The following is a 17,401-nucleotide window of genomic DNA, read 5'->3' on the forward strand; positions in this document are numbered from 1 at the left end:
CAGGGCAGGCATTAGTCACAATGTACCTCCCTCCTCCATCCCCCAAATTCTTATTCATCCTGCAGAGCCCCACCTCCAGAGAGTCTGCTCCTCCAAAATGGAGGGCCAGCATCCTGAGAGACCCTTCACCCGCTCTCCTGGATCCTCACCTGCCCCCTAATTCCTTCCTCTCTCTTATCTTACTTCCTCCAACTTCTCCTGGAATCCCGACTATTGTCCATGAAACTTCCTGTGCATGGCACTGGGGACAGGACCCCTGTGTCTGCCCAAAATTCTGCACTGCCCTCAGGTCCCACAGTCCCCAGATGAGGTGGTCAACCACCCAGGGACCCCCAAACACCATCCCTGCCACAGGCTCCCCTGGCCCTTCTGTCCCCTCCTTTGCCCTGCTCACAACTCCCCACCCTCCCAGACCATTTCTCTGTGCAGGGACCTTGTCAATTTCCTTCCTGCCTCACTCAGACACTCTAGTGCAGGATTTCTCAACCTCTGCACTGTTGACATTTGAGCTGGAGTGCGCTCCCTGGTGGGGGCTGCCCTGAATGGGTAGCAAGTCAGGGTATCCCTGGCTTCCACCCACCAGGTGCCAGACCCTCCTACCCCCAGGTTGTGACAGGAACTGCCTTCAGATATTACCAAGTGTCCCCTGGGGGTCAGAATCATATGCTGTGAGATCCTCTGCTGGAGAGGGCCAGGCTGGGGTGCTCCTCCCCCTTCTGTGTCCCCAGCCTGCCGGAGGGCTCAGTGGGAGCTCCTGAGGCCCCTTTGCTATGACAGAGTCATGTCACTCCCCACCAACCTCATCTAGCAAATGAGGAAACAGGTCCGGAGAAGTCTCTGCACTTGCTCAGGGCTCTCAGCTGCTCAGGCGATTGAACCCTTGACTTCAGCATGTTCCCATGATTTCCAGGAAGCAAACCCTTCCACAGGCCACATGACCTCATCACTTCCCCACCTCCCCTCCTCCACTCCCACTCCCAGCTGGGGCTACCAGAATGTTCCAAAAACAGTGTGGCCGCCCCAAAGCCCAACAAGATGAATTTGACCTGTTCAATGTCTCCCCCCAAACCCTGACACAATGGCCCAATTATTAACTTTTCTCCTTCCTAAAAATGCCCACTTCCCCTCCTGGCTGTGGCCAACTGAGCCAGGGGTTGAGAAGTCAGGACTCATGTCCTGCAGGTCTGGAGGGGTTCCAAGTCCCACAGGAATCTGGCTGTGACCAGCGGCTGCTGTGTGTTACTGGCCTGAGGCTTGGCCTCTCTGGGCTCTGATTTCTTCATGTGGAAGCAAAGGGAGGCGGGTCCAGGGGTGGGGCGTCAGGACACTGAGATTCTTGTTCACAGTGTTTTCTCAGCTCACATTTCCTGCACAACCACTGTGTGCCAGGCCCCAGGCTGGGGCAGTGGGAACCAGGCAGATGTGAGCTTTGCTTTTTAGGGGTTCATCCAGTCTGATGGGGGAGGCAGCTGGGAACCAGTCAAACACCAGGTTAAAGTACAGCAGAGCTGAGAGATCATCAAAAGGAGCCTGAGGCAGTTGGTGAGGGAAGGGGAGGGTTCTGGGGGAGAACATACACCAATGGGTGAAGGAGGAGGGATAGAGGTCACAGAGGGACATACAGGCCCTCTGCCACAGGGAACAGCCAATGCCAAGGCCCTGGGGTGGGAAGGTGCTTGCCCGAAGAGCATTGAGGAGGGCTGGAGTGTGCCCAGGAGAAGGAAAGGACATCAAAGGTGCACTAGAGGCCTTGCAGAGGAAGGAGAAGGAGGAGGGGGAAGCAGGTGATGGATGAGGAAGGGGCGAAGGGTAAAGGGTGAGGCAAAGTGGGAGGCAAAGAAAGAGGGGGGAGTAGGGAGGAGAAGGAAGAGGAGATAAAAATGGAGGAAGAGCCCTAGCTGGTTTGGCTCAGTGGACAGAGCGTCAGCCTGGGGATGAAGGGTCCTGGCGTTGATTCCAGTAAAAGGCACAGGCTGGGCTTTGGGTTTGATCCCCAGTGTGGACTGTGCTGGAGGCAGGTGATCAATGATTCTCTCTCATCAATGATGTTTATCTCTCTCCCTCTCCCGTCCTCTCTGAAAACAATAAAAAAAATTTTTTTTTAAGTGGAGGAAGACCTGACCTAGCCAGTTTGGATAGAGCATAAGCCGGTGAACTGAAGGGTCCTGGGTCCAATTTCAGTCAAGGGCACATGCCCGGGTTGAGTGCTCCATCCCCAGTGGGGGGGAAGTAGGGAGGTGCTCTTATCACTGATGCTTCTATCTCACTCTCACTCTTTCTTCCTCTCTGAAATCAATAAAAAAATTGTTTTAATCAATGGAAAAATATCCTCAACTGAGGATTAACAGAAAGTAAAATATAAAAATGGAGGAAGGCCAGGAGGAGGTGAAGGCTGGAGGGTGGAGAGGAGACTGGATTCTGAGAGGGACTTTGTGAACTGGCCTGGACCTGATTCGCGTTGTAAGGTCGCCCCCTGGTGACCTAGTGGAGAATAAGCAGGGCGGTGTGGCCCGTCCACCCTGGCATCTATCTTCCCTCGGGCCCTCAGAGATGGTCAAAGAAAGTATGACAGCCTGACCCAGGCCAACTTCAGTCAGTCGAGTAGCCTTTAGTCTTACAGCCTCAGTTTCTCCATGAACAGAATGGGGACAATATGCCCCTGGCACATTGCCAAGGAGCCCCTGTGGCTGGAGGTGCCCAAGTGATTGTCACTAAGCCCTAAGGACCTACTGCCACCCCCACTTCACAGAGGGGCAAACTGAAGCTCAGAGAAGAGCACGCAGAGGCAGAGACAGGACTGGAAAATGCAGGACCCCAGGCCTGGTCTGGCTCCTGGTGAGGACCCAACCCCTCCCAAAGGATTTAGGAAACACGCCCTGGCTGGGCGGACCCGTGGGTGTCCCTGGCGTCCTAAGGTGCCAATTAAATGCTCGTGGCCGTCTCCAGGCCAGAGCTGTGGACAGCAGCATGGCCGAGCCTGGGCCGGAGCCGGGGTACGCTTGGCGAGTGCTCGCCCTGTGCGGGGCTGCTGTGTTCCTGGCAGCGGCTGCAGCCGGGGCAGCCCTCCTGGCCTGGAATCTGGCTGCCGCCACCTCCAGGGGCCCTCACTGCCCAGAGCTGGAGCTGGGAGTCAACGCCACGGTGCCCCCCGGGGACCCCACGCTGGAGGTCCAGGAGCTGCAGCGACAGCTGGCAGAGGCTGCCCAACGCGAGGAGGCTCTGGCCAGGCAGCTGGACCAGGCCAAGGGTGTCCATCGGGAGCTGGAGGAGGCTTTAAGGGCCTGTGAGAGCCGCCAGGTAGGTGGGCAGTGTTGGGGGCTGGGGCATCCAGAATGTGGGCGGGAAGAGGGTCTGCACACACACACACACACACACACACACACACACACACACATGATGCCCCCTTGTGCCTTGGTTTCCCCAATTCTTTTGTTGTTGTTAATCCTCGCCCAAGGATCTTTTTCCATTGATTTTTAGGGAGTGGAAGAAAGAGGGAAAGACAGAGAGAAACACCCATGTGAGAGAAACGCTTCGATTGGTTGCCTCCTGCAAGTGCTGGGGAGGAGCCTGCAACCCTTGACCAAAATTGAACCCGGGACCCTTTGGTCTGCAGGCCGATCCTCTACCCACTGAACCAAACCGGCTAGGGCAGTTTCCCCAATTCTTTTTTTTAAAGATTTTTTACTGATTTTTAAAGGGAGAGGAAGGGAGAGAGAAACATGGTGTGAGAGCCCAACATCGCTGTCTCCTGCATGCCCCCTGTCAGAGATTGAGCCCCCCACCTGGGCATGTGCCCGGACCAGAAATCAAACCAGCAACCCCTCGGTGTACAGGAGGTCGCCCACCCGACTGAGCCACACTGGCCAAGGCATTTCCCCAATTCTTCCATGAGAATGGGAACAGCACCATAATGCCAGCTCCCACCATGTCAGTCACCTTTATTCCACCTCTGATCCAGAAGGCCCCCTGTCCTCTGCTATTTGCCAGAGAAACAGCGGTGGATAGAGAAGCCCCAGAGCCCTGAGCCCACCTGGGGAGGACCTGTTTTATCCTTTCCCCCAAGTGCCCACTCAACAGCCCCCTTCCCCTGAGCCAGTGTCCCAGCCCTATTTTGGGAAAAGGACATTCATGTCACCTGTAATTAGGAGGCTAAAGTTAGCTTCTTGGAGGAGGTACCAGCCAGGTCCTCCCTTTTTCTCTGGCCGCCTCCTTCACACTCTCTTAACCTTTCCCAACCCTGGGCCTCACAAGAGCCATGCCCATCCTCAAAGTCCCAACGATTCATATTTATTAACTACTGTGTGCTTCTGTGTACCGGGCCCAGCAGAGGCTGGGAAGTGTGTGAATTTTAAAATTCAAAACAGACCCTTTACCCCTTCCTGCCTACCTACTAGTAAGGGAAGGGTGTGGGACAGCCACGGTTAAGAGCAGCCTGCCCTTGGTTCAAATTCTGCCTTTGCCTCCCAATGGAAGATGCTCTAAGGCAGTGGTTCTCAACCTTCCTAATGCCGCGACCCTTTAATACAGTTCCTCATGTTGTGGTGACCCCCAACCATAAAATTATTTTCGTGGCTACTTCATAACTGTAATTTTGCTACTGTTATGAATCGTCATGTAAATATCTGATATGTAGGATGTATTTTCATTGTTACAAATGAACATAATTAAAGCATAGTGATTAATCACAAAAACAATAATTATATATGTGTTTTCCAATGGTCTTAGGCAACCCCTGTGAAAGGGTCGTTCGACCCCCAAAGGGGTCGCGACCCACAGGTTGAGAACCGCTGCTCTAAGGCCAGGCTAGTTGCTTTGCAGGATGTCTGAGAGGTGACAAACTACCCACAAATGCAATCACTGCCAACAACCAAATGGGCTTGTGTTGGTTTTAAACCCCAGTTGGCAAGTCTAGATGTAGCTGGGATTGGAACTACAGTCTGACTGCAGAGCCAAACCCTTTCCACATCCCCATGGCTTGGGGGGCGGTGGACCGAGGAGGAGACCTCCCCCCAGGCAGGCAGCTGTCACCACGCGGTGTTCCAGACTTCAGGACCCCAAAGGACATTCCAACAAAGCTCAGGGAACATCAGGGTCACCTCAGTCTCCCCTAGGAAGGGCAGGGCCAATTCACTCCTCTGCCCCCCCAGAATTCCCCCCTCACGTCCCCTCCCCTCTGCAGAGCCGGCTTCAGACCCAACTGAAGACACTGAGGACTGAGATGGAGGAGGCCAAGGCCCAGGGGACTCAGATGGGGGCCGAGAACGGGGCGCTGACAGGTGTGTTGGGGCGAACGGGCGCTGAGCAGGGCTACAGGTGGGAGGAGCCTAGTTTCCTAGTTACGCAAACGACAAACACGGGTGGAAACGTAATGCAAACAACACGCCAAGGAACGCGAAAACTTATGAAAGGAATGCGCATGACATGCAACGGTCACAAATAGGCAAATGCAACAAAACATGTCAACGACTTCCAAAAGCAGCGCAAAGCTATGAAAACGTCAAGTGGCACGTAAAGGCCACGTAAACGGCACACGAACTTAACTCAAACAAAGCAAAGCACGCAAACAATAGGCAGGCGATGCACTCCGCCGCCGGCACGCGCAGGGTCGGGAGCCTGGTCTCCCGCCTGACCGCGCCCGCTGCGCCCGCAGAGGCCCTGGCGCGATGGGAGGCCGCGGCCGCCGAGTCCACGCGGCTGCTGGAGGAGGAGCAGCGGCGCGCAGGCGCAGCCGAGGCCGAGGGCGGAGCCTGCGCGGCCCGGGAGGCGGCTCTGCGCGAGCGCGTGTGAGTGACAGGAGGGGGCGGGGCCTTGGGAGAACCCGAGTGGGGCCCTGCAGTTGGAACCTGGCGTGGGGAGCGGGGTGGGCACGTTGGGAGAGGGGGTCCCCAGGTTGGGGGCGGCGCGCTGGAGGCCTGGGTTCTTTGGGTCGGACGCATGTGGGGGTGGGGAGCCTGGGAGGGTGCACGTAAAAGAAGTATCGAGGGAGGGGCGGGGATCTGGAGCCGGGCTTCGGGGGACGGGTCCCGGGCATGGCCGGGTGTGGGGAAAGGATTAGGACCCTGAGGGTTGGGGTTCCCAGGGATGAGGAAGAGTGCTGGGGGTGTCCCTGGGGAGCCGGGTCCACGTTCTCACCGGCCCCTCCTCCTTCCCGGCAGTAAAGCCCTGGAAGCCGAGATGGACCCCCAGCGAAGACTGCCGCACCCCCGGCCCCGCTCGGGGTCCCGACACCGGCCCAGCCCCCGGCCCCGCTCGCGCTCCCGCCCCACACCCTCCGGGGGCTGCCGGCGGCCGGCGCGGCGCACACACGGGTGAGTCGGCCCCGTGCCGGACGCGGGCTGCAGCCAGGAGGGCAGGCACTGCCCGGTCCTGGGCGCACGCTCCGCGGTGCCCACGCTGGAGGAGATGCCCAGTCCGTCTCCATCAGCGCCCAGCTTAAGACCAACCGCTCTGAACGGAAACGCAGGCGACTCCATCCTCTCTCCCCGACCATCGCGAGCTTAGCCTGCGGCGAGGGGCAGGCTCATTTAAAGGCCCAGTGAGCTACTGCGGATCTGGGACCTCGGTCCCCTCTAACGATGGCGGTAGCGTTGCCCTCATCCCACCGCACGGGGACTTAAGACCCGGCCTGGCGTGGGAGGGGCCTGGACAGTCACTTCTCCTCCCTGGGCCTCGGTTTACTTTGTGAAATGAGTGATTGCAGCCATGTTTGGGGGACGGGCTTCTCTTTGACACCAAAACTGGCACAGGCAGCACAGTAAGAAAACGGCAGGCCCCTCTTCCTGCAGGATGGTACGAAACTCCCAAATGATATTTTAGCAAAGAAAAGCAAGCAGCACTTTTTAAAATATGTCCCATCAAAGGCGACGTATGCCTGAGGTGCAGGGATGGGTCACTGTTCCGAAGTTTGCCCATAAAATTCACCATACGAAAGGATCAAATGAGAAAAGTTCCGAAAGGACCATCAGATTCAGGGACAAGATAAAGAGAACCACCATCAAGTGTTTAATATTGTCTTGGCCGTACTAACCGTGCAATCAGACAAGGAAAACAAGAGATATAAATAGTAGGACAGAGAAAGGGAACGTGTAGGCTGAATCATTTGAAAGCACTCTTTATATAAGGTCAAAAATAATTGAAATAACTATTTTATGTGGTGCAATTTCATATTATTTTTTGTCTTTTACCTTTATATTTGACCTAACGTAAGACTTACAGAAAAATTGGAAGATGAGTACAAATCACCCCTGGGCACTCTTTACCCAGACTCCACAGATGTTAACTTTGACCAGCTTTGCTGTCTTCTTCCTCCTCCTCCTCCTCCTCCTCCTCCTCCTCCTCCTCCTCCTCCTCTTCTCCTTCTTCTCCTTCTCCTTCTTTCTCCCTCCCTTCCTTTCTCCCTCCCTTTTTACCTTTATGAAAAACTTGCAGAAATTATGTCTCTTTACCCATAAATATTTGAGTTTGCGTTTCCTAAAAACAAAGACATTCTCTCACATCAGCGTGGCACAATGATGAAAATCAGGAAATGGACATTAATAAAAGACTGTTATCTAATCTGCAAGCCTCAAACAGATTTTGCCTACTGTTCTGATAATGTCCTTTATAACAAAAGAGTATTTTGGCTCACACGCTATTTGTCAAGTCGCTGTCATCTGCTTTAATCCGGAACTTTGTCTTTGCCTTTCATAATATTGCATTTTTAAAGAGCCCAGGCCAGTCATTCTGTGGAGGCTGAGTTTGGGTCTGTGTGATGTTTCCTTATAATTTCTGGTTGGCATTTTTGGCAGTAATACATCAGAAACCATTAAACCTAATAATGTTACCTGCTGGTGCATGGTTTTCTATATAGAAGACCCAAAAGAATGAACTGAACTTTTCGCTAGCTAAACAACCAGCTAGAAATCCTTTGAAGAAAAGAAAGACCCATTCAGATAGTTGGGGTTTTTTCATACCCAGGAATCATTTCCAAATTATGTAAGGGGCTCTTATAAATGAAGCAAAAAAAGAAAAGAAAATTACCGCCCTAGCCGGCTTGGCTCAGTGGATGGAGCGTCGGTCTGCAGACTGAAGGGTCCCAGGTTCGATTCTGGCCAAGGGCACATGCCCGGGTTGTGGGCTTGATCCCCATTAGGGGGCGTGCAGGAGGCAGCTGATCAATGATTCTCTCTCATCATTGATGTTTCTATCTCTCTCCTTCTCCCTTCCTCTCTGAAATCAATAAATATTTTTTAAAAAAAGTTTTAAAAGATTACCTATAGAAAAATAGCAAAGAACATAAACAGTCAGTTCATGGAAACACACCAAAAAAGATACCCAACCTCCTCACTCCTAGAAAAGAAATGCAAATGGAAACAACAACATGCTACCACTTTCCACCCATTAGTTTGGCAAAGAGAAAAACAAAAATAGATTAAAAGTTTGCAAACACACTGTGTCCGTACTGCTGTGGGGAAACAAGCAGTCCCAGGCAGCACAGGAGGAACTGCTGTGGCCATTTTCTAGACTCAGCATTAAAGTGCAAATGCCATTCGACCCATCCGTTCCCCTCTGGTCACTTTCTACAGGCAGATGTCCATGGTTACATCAGAAACAACTGATGGGTTAGATGCAATGCACAATCCTGGGTTGGATCTCGGGACAGAAAAGCACTTAGTAGGTAAATCAAATAAAACCTAGAGTTTAGTCAATAGTATATACTAAGGTTAATTTGTTAGTTTTGACAAAGGAAGCATCCTATCTAATAATAGACAAACATGGGTAATTGACCGTACCTTCGCTACGCCTCCCATAGGCTAATCAGCATGATATGCAAATTAACTGCCAACAAAGATGGCGGTTAATTTGCATATACTGGCTGGGAGCGAAGACTGAAGACAATATGGAAGCGAAGTGCTACAGAAGGGAGCTAAGTAGAGGCAGCGGAGACAGGAACGGAGCCAAGGCTGCGGAGGCGGGAGGCGGGAGGCGGGAGGCGGGAGGGGAAACCCGCCACAGCAGCTGGCAGCAGGCGCGAAGCCCGCCTCAGCGGGTTTCACTCCCTTCTCTGCTTTGCTCCAGCCATTCTTGCAGGAATCTTCCTGCAATGGGCCTCTAGTCATGGTATATAAGATGCTACCAATGGACGAAGCTTGGTGAGGGCTATTCTGGGACTCTGTATTATCTCCACAAATTTTCTGTAAATCTAAAATTATTCCAAAATTTTAAATGTACTTTTAAAAAGGAGAGGGAGGAAGAGGACATTGTTACGACATTTTTGGTAATTGCAAAAACAAAATAGAAAATAGCCCTGGCCAGCGTGTCTCAGTGGTTGGGCATCGACCTATGGCCCAAAAAGTTGCTCTTTTGACTCCTGATCAGGGCATATGCCCAGGCTACATGCAGGAAGCAGACGATTGATGTTTCTCTATCTCTAAAAATCAATAAAAATATATTTTTTTTTAAATTGGGAACAACCTCAGTGTTAGCAAACTGGGGACTTTAAGGGAGTGTTCATTCACACAATAGAATACTATACAACTATTTAAAAGGCCAGAGCAGATCTGGGAGACTCATAATATAAAAAGCAGGACAGCGCCCTAGCTGGTTGGGCTCAGTGGATAGAGTGTCAGCCTGTGGACTGAAGGGTGCCAGGTTTGATTCTGGTCAAGGGCACATGCCTGGGTTGCGGGCTCAGTCCCCAGTAGGGGGCGTGCAGGAGGCAGCTAATCGATGATTCTCTCTCATCATTGATGTTTCTCTCTCTCCCTCTCCATTCTTCTCTGAAGTCAATAAAAATATATTTAAAAAAATAAAAAAGCAGGACAGCAATAATTCGGGGGAGACTTGTATCCAAATATTTCCAAAGGAAGTACTGGTCACAGTTGTGGCCTCGGGGTGGGGGTGGGGGGCGGGGGAGGGAGGACCAGAGGTTTGGGGTTTGGGGTTGGTGGGGTAGGCAGTCTCATGTTTCTCTGTATATCTTTTTGTGATGTTTGCATTTTTAAAATCATGCACATGTATTACCTTTAGAAATTTAATTTTGGCCTGGTGTGGCCCCGTGGTTGAGCCTCGACTTTGAACCAGGAGGTCACAGTTGGATTCCCAGTCAGGGCTCGATCCCCTGACCAGCTCAATCCCTAGTCGGGGGCATGCAGGAGGTGGCTGATCAATGATTCTCTCTCATCATTGATATTTCTTTCTCTCTCTCCCTCTCGCCTCCTCTCTGAAATCAATAAAAAAAAATATTTTAAAAAATTTTAAATTTTGTTTTGAAAAAATTCTGAAGAAGCTGGTTAGGGAGAGGAGTAGGAACCGTGGAAAACTGACCCCCCACCCCCCCACCCCCAGCTAGTCATGCTCATTATTCCCTCACCAGCCTGGGGCTCGGTGGTACCTGATCCCGGAAGGAGGAAGTGAGGCTGAGGAGAGGCGCTGTGGCCACCAGGGGGCGCCCCAGCCTCCTGCCTGTTTGCTGCCTGCTGAAGGCACAGAGCTTGGGGCTAAGGGTGGGTCTGAGAACCCCTGGCCCTGGCATAGATCCGGAAGTGCGCAGGCCGTGGCTTCTCCACCGGCAGTCAGCCAAGGCTACAGACCGGGAGGCCTTTGACTTAAGACCTCCTCACTGTGCAGCATGGGGTCCAAGAGCTGATCCACATAAAAGGCTGAACGCCGGGCTAGACACAGGACCTAAAACATTATCAGACCAGTGGTTAGAGCGTTGGCCGGTCAGGGTGCATGTGGGAGGCAACCCCTTGCCGTGTTTCTCTCACATCGATGTTTCTCTCCCTCTCCCTCCCCACTTCCACTCTCTCTAAAAATCAGTGGTGAGGATTTTTGAAAATTCTCACTATTATTCACTTATTCTGCTGGCTCCACGAGACCATCCCCGCAGAACACCTGAAGCTCAGCTCCACGGGTGGAGGGAAATGGGGAGCCATGGCAGGTGTGTGAGCAGGCAAGGCACAGTCCGATCTGGTAAGGGAGAAAGAGCAGAGAGAACTGTGAGCCCCTGGGGAGACCCACAGGGTTTGGGGTAATTTAGGGGGAAGAGCCCCAGGCGCCTGGCTGCACCAAGGCCCCCCAGCTGTCCAAGGGGACAAACAGCACTTCTTGGTGGGACCTGCCTCCTGGGCCCGCCCTGCTTTCCACTCCACAGGGCCTGCCTCTGGCCCGCCCTTGCTCCGTGCTGCCTCATCTCGCCACCTAATTCCCACTCCAAGTCTCTATCGTCCCTCTGTCTCTGAGTCTCTCTTTATCGCTGCGTCTCCAGCCCTGTTGCCAGCACACCTCCCCAGGTCTCTCCCTGGCCTCCCCTATCCGTGGTCAGTAGCCCTGAAGCCTCCCTCTGTGGCCACAGAGACAGGAATGGGGAGAGGAAAGGAGTAACCGCGGTGCAGCTGTGGGCGCGGAGCATCTGGGACGGAGCAGGCTGACCTCGCCAGCCCTTCAGCTCCAGGTAAGAAGTGGGTCATCTTTTTTCAGCCCGGGACACGGAGGCCCAGGGAGGACAGGCTGTCCCTCGCCAAGGGGCTCGCTTTGCTCCTCTGTCGCCTTCCAAAGCACACGCTTAATTTCACTAGAATTTAACCAGACCAAGCACATTGTTGGCATACACGTGGAGGCTTCTGATCTTTTTTAAAAAAAATCATTTTTATTGATTTCAGAGCGGAAGGGAGAGGGAGAGGGAGAGAGAGCTAGAAACATCAGTGATGAGAGAGAACCCTTGATCAGCTGCCTTCTCACACACCCCACACTGGGGATGGAGCCTGAGACCCAGGCATGTGCCCCGACCCGGAACTGAACCCTGACCTCCTGGTTCCTACGTCGAAGCTCAGCCACTGAGCCACACCAGCTGGGCTAGATTTTTGTTTTTTTAAATGAAAAAACTAATGATGTAACTTCCTCTGTTTGGTCAACATTATGTCTTTGGGATTTGTTTATTCCTTTCGCCTCCTGTTTTCACTACATACAATACCATAATAATTATCAACGGGCATTTAGACAGTTTCTAAAAACCTTTTCTCTAAAATTTTTGTTCCAATGAACAAAATAAGATTTGATGTCAAATCCCCACAAAGGAAATCACTGGGTCCCAACGCAGTCACATTGTACATTTTGACAGCTGCCACCAAATTGTCCTCCAAAGAGGTGGTTTTCATAGACACCCCTGCCAGCGTGTCTAAATTCTCTAAAAAGCAGACTTTCCGAACACACTCTGCCCGTGTCCCTGGTCAGAAAATTCCAGAGGGAGGAGGCGCGCAGCCCTCGGATTCACATTCCGTCAAATGCATTGGCCCTGATGTCAGTGTTTTTTTTCCTGAAAATGATTTATGTTCACAGGAAATTTTGTGCATGAACCTATCTGAATTTCCTCAGAAGTCCATCACAAACTTAGGTATCAACTTTAAATCTTTTTAAAGTGAAACATGACAACGTTGGATTTATTTGTTTGGGCGGGGAAGGGGAAACTGCTGGATATAGAGTTCAAAACCACACTTTTAAGGTCTTTAAAGAACTGTCTAGAAGCTGCCGATAAACTTAATAAGGCCCTCGAAAAGACTGGTGAGACCGCCGATAAATGTAGTGAGATCCTCAAGAAATCTAATGAGACCCTCGATGTTGTGATAAAGGACCAACTAGAAATTAAGCATACACGGACTGAAATAAAGAATACTATACAGACTCCCAACAGCAGACCAGAGGAGCGCAAGAATCAAGTCAAAGATTTGAAATATGAAGAAACAAAAAACACCCAACCGGAAAAGCAAAATGAAAAAAGAATCCAAAAATACGAAAACAGTGTAAGGAGCCTCTGGGACAGCTTCAAGCATACCAACATCAGAATTATAGGGGTGCCAGAAGATGAGAGAGAGCAAGATATTGAAAACCTATTTGGTGAAAGAAATAGAAATAAATAGACTTACAAGTCCAGGAAGCGCAGAGAACCCCAAACAAAAGGAATCCAAAGAGGACCACACCAAGACACATCATCATTAAAATGCCAAGAGCAAAAGACAAAGAGAATCCTAAAAGCAGCAAGAGAAAGAAAATCAGTTACCTACAAGGGAATACCCATACGACTGTCAGCTGATTTCTCAACAGAAACTTTCCAGGCCAGAAGAGAGTGGCAAGAAATATTCAAAGTGATGAATACCAAGAACCTACAACCAAGACTACTTTATCCAGCAAAACTATCATTCAGAACTGAAGGTCAGATAAAGAGCTTCACAGATAAGAAAAAGCTAAAAGAGTTCATCACCACCAAACCAGTATTATATGAAATGCTGAAAGGTATCCTTTAAGAAGAGGAAGAAGAAGAAAAAGGTAAAGATACAAATTATGAACAACAAATACACATCTATTAACAAGTGAATCTAAAAATCAAGGGAATAAATAATCTGATGAACAGTATGAACTGGCAATTGTAATAGAATCAGGGACATAGAAAGGGAATGGACTATTCTTGGGGGTGGAAGGGGGGGGTGAGGGAAGAGATTGGACAATAATCGTGCACCTATGGATGAGGACAGTGGATGGGGAGTGAGGGCGGAGGGTGGGGTGGGAACTGGGTGGAGGGGAGTTATGGTGGGAAAAAAGAGTAGCTAATGTAATAATCTGAACAATAAAGATTTAATTTAAAAAAAAGACACAGAAAATTTTGATACATATTTGAGTACTTTTTTAAAAATCTAGCTACTGAAACAAGTTATTAAAAAGAAACATTATTGCCCTAGCAGGTTTGGCTCAGTGGATAGAGTGTTGGCCCCCCAGACTGAACGGTTTTGGTTCCAGTCAAGGGCACGTACCTTGGTTGCAGGGATCCTGGCCTGGGTCTCGGGAGGCAACCAATCGATGTGTCTCTCTCACATTGATGTTTCTCTCTGTGTGTCTTTCTCCTTCCCTTTCATTCTCTATTAAAAAAAAAAAAATCAGCCGAAACCAGTTTGGCTCAGTGGATAGAGCGTCGGCCTGCGGACTGAAAGGTCCCAGGTTCGATTCCGGTCCGGGGCATGTATCTTGGTTGCGGGCGCATCCCCAGTGGGGAGTGTGCAGGAGGCAGCTGATCGATGTTTCTCTCTCATCGATGTTTCTAGCTCTCTATCTCTCTCCCTTCCTCTCTGTAAAAAATCAATAAAATATATTTTTTTAAAAATATTTGTTAAAAAAAAAATCAATGGAAAAATATCCTCTGGTGAGGATTAATGGGCCGGTGTGGTTGAGTGTAGACCCGTGACCCAGGAGGTCACCGTTGGATTCCTGGTCAAGGGATGTGCCCATAGGGGACGTGCAGGAGGCAGCCGATCCATGATTCTCTCTCATCATTGATGTTTCTATCTCTCTCTCCCTCTCCCTTCCTCTCTGAAATCAATAAAAATATATTTTTAAAAAACATTACTAATGAAAGATGTGAGATCAAATTTCCAAAAAGAAACAGAAATTAATCAACCAAAGGACTTATATGCAAGCATATAGGTCTAACCAATGGACGCAGACAACAGGGGGATGAGGGCATGAGTGGGGGGGGGGGGATGGGGGTAATGTGGGGATAAAGACACATATGTAATAACTTAATAAAAAAATTTAAAAATAAAAACAAAAGCAAAAAAAACAGAAATTATTTTGATCTCAATATAAAGACATTAGTGTGTATATTTATAACTCTTGTAGCAATTGCTCAAAACTGTAGCACATCGGCACCATCATGTTTGGGTGGCTTCTTATTTGGGGGGAGTTTTTGGTTGCCTTTCTTTTTCCTTTACAACAGGCATCATGCTCATATATACGCATATGCAACACCTTCACTGTATCATGAACAGCCACGATCTTAACTACACGCCAACTGTCTCCCGTCTTGGCACCGGCCCGGGCACCGCCTCCCTGCCTGCACTCCTCCTCTGGACCCTGGTCGCTCAGGCTCTGCCCCTGTCATGCCCCCTTTTCCCTGAGTTCCCACAGGCCCGGGCCACCAGCGCCTGGAGGCAATGCCCCTCCCGGTGCCTCCGTTCCGCAGCCTGGCATCAGAGGCTGCACATGACCCATCCGCTCCCACCTTAAAAAATACCACCCTGCCAGTGTTTCACAGCCGGCTCTGTGGCCGCCGTTTTCGACAGGAGAACACCCGCTGGCCTGAGCTCACACACCGGCGAGTGGCACAGCCAGACCTTAACTCCAAGCCCCCCAGTGTAGCCTGAAATTCACCCCCCTCTATGGCCCCCTAAGGAAGATGGAAGGTGTCCTCTCACACCCCCTGGGGTCGGGGGCGGGGACCTGCTGGGCCTGGCCAACCTCGAGGAATAACTGGTTGGGCACCGCCTGCAGCCCCCAACCCGCCTCCCTCACTCACCAGCTGGCAAGGGTCTGGGAATCAGGAATCGCTGGGTAGCTGCAAGGACCAAAGGTCAGACAGGGGTTTCCTGCCTACCCCTGGGAACTTCCTCCTTCCCCACACAACTTCTGCCTCCTTGATGAACACCACCCTGGGGTACCCCTCCCCGCTGTCCACCCCCCCCACTCCATTACAGTGGCTAATGGGGGGATGGGTCCCCCTGCAGCAGCCTTTACCCGGCTGTGCTCCCCACCAGGCAAGAGACACCAATTCCATCTCCTTGTCCCTTTCCCCTCAGCCCCGTCCCTCCTCCCTGCCACGCTTGACCCCCTGGGGCTAGGGGCTGTGTCCCATCTGTCTCCTCAAGCCTGAGGGCCCTCCCAGCTGGGGCTGGGGCTGGGGCTGAGGTCTCTTGGGGGGCGCTGATTTCACCCAACACGTGGAGGTTTCCCTGGAACTTCTGGTTCTGGGGTGACAGGCAGGAGGGCACACCCAGAACCCTTTGCTCCTTGGTTCCAAATCTCCTGCACGCCCACCTGGGGGTGACCCCCAATGAAGCTCAGCTCCCACCCATCGGGCGCCTTCTCCTCACCATCTCACGGAGCCCTGAAACAATGCTTCCAGCAGGAAATGGTAGCAATAATAGCAGCTTCCCACACAGCCCCGTGACTGGGCATCATGCACACCCACCTCACAGAGGGGGAAGCCAAGGCATAGACAGGAGAAGCCACTCCCATGAACCCGCACAGCCAAGCTGGGCTCTCCATGCCTCTAACGTCATTGCTGCTGGTGAGGCGAGTCCGGGAGCACTTCTTAAGCACCTGCGTGAGCCGGGATGGGGCTGGTGGGATGACAGATCTCAGAGTTGTCCCTAGCAGATCCCAGGGAAGGATCTGGGGTGTGTATCTAAGGCAGTGATTCTCAACCTTCCTAATGCCGCGACCCTTTAATACAATTCCTCATGTTGTGGTGACCCCCAATTTCATTGTTACAAATTGAACATGATTAAAGCATAGTGATTAATCACAAAAACAATATGTAACTATATGTGTGTTTTCCAATGCTCTTAGGCAACCCCTGTGAAAGGGTCGTTCGACCCCCAAAGGGTCTTGACCCACAGGTTGAGAACCGCTGATCTAAGGCGTCCCTTGAGATAAACTTGAACCGTGCAGGTGTGGGACATTCAAGTAGTTGCTAGCGAAGAGGCTGCAAGCAGGACCAGAGTGGCAGGCTTTAGGACCAACAAAGACCAGAGGCTTTAATTTAACTTTTAAGCGGACGCAAATAAATTCAATTAACTGCCGGAGGAATCTCACCACACGAAACATATGCAGTTGCAAATCACACAGCTTTTTTATTATTCACACAAATTCCTGAGCTGCGGGTACCAACTTAGGGATCCCCGTGGTGCTGTCCGCTGGGGTCCGGCAGCTAGGCTGGTCTGGTCCGGGTGCAGGGGGGCGGCGTTTCTCACCTGAGAGCGCGGTCGCATCTCCATCGGGGGTTGTTAGCTGTTCTGTCCTCTGGCAGGGAGAGGAGCGTGGCGCTGCATCGCTTGTCAGACCGTCGAAGGGACGGGCCTTTGTAGCTGTCTTGACAGGCGAGCATCGATAGCTGGCCAGGAGTCCATATTTAAAGCTTGTTCGTACCCGTAGCAGCTCAAGTGGCTGTCAATAATTTACGTTAATCTCAAGCAAGGCGAGGGGGCTAAGGAGAGTAGGTCACTCACGCAAGTGTTTACTTGATAAGTCACTCTGAGTTGTTTACTGAAGTTCAAATCCTTATCTCTGGGGCACACATGCTTCAAGGCAGGAGGGGATGTGTCTTAATATCATACCTTACGTTTTAAGGAAAGTTCACTCAAACATTTTAAAACTTTTCTAACATTCTTTAAGCATTTTAAACATTTCTACATTTTACTACAACAGGCGTCCACGCCACCACCACCCAGGATCAGCCTACCCACTCCGTGAGCTAAGCACTCCGCACAATTTAGCTCATGTAATTGGCACTGCCCTGTGAGGTGGGCACCCGCCTGAGGTCAATCTGCTGCGGGGTAAGCCCAGCTCAGTGAACCAACATTTTAAGATCCAGGGC

General features: G+C 51.3%; 1 protein-coding gene across 1 annotated transcript; it reads left to right on the forward strand.

Annotated features, from left to right (window-relative positions):
* Window positions 1-2,967: 2,967 nt before the first annotated feature.
* On the forward strand, window positions 2,968-6,312 carry CCDC194 (coiled-coil domain containing 194; the record flags this gene model as incomplete). Its single annotated transcript, XM_081092444.1, has 4 exons — window positions 2,968-3,297; window positions 5,180-5,276; window positions 5,651-5,783; window positions 6,156-6,312. The coding sequence occupies 4 exons, from the start codon at window positions 2,968-2,970 to the stop codon at window positions 6,310-6,312; spliced, it is 717 nt and encodes a 238-aa protein (XP_080948570.1).
* Window positions 6,313-17,401: the final 11,089 nt, after the last annotated feature.

The sequence above is a fragment of the Myotis nattereri genome, assembly GCF_964212035.1.
Source record: "Myotis nattereri genome assembly, chromosome: 5".
Classification (NCBI taxonomy): domain Eukaryota; kingdom Metazoa; phylum Chordata; class Mammalia; order Chiroptera; family Vespertilionidae; genus Myotis; species Myotis nattereri.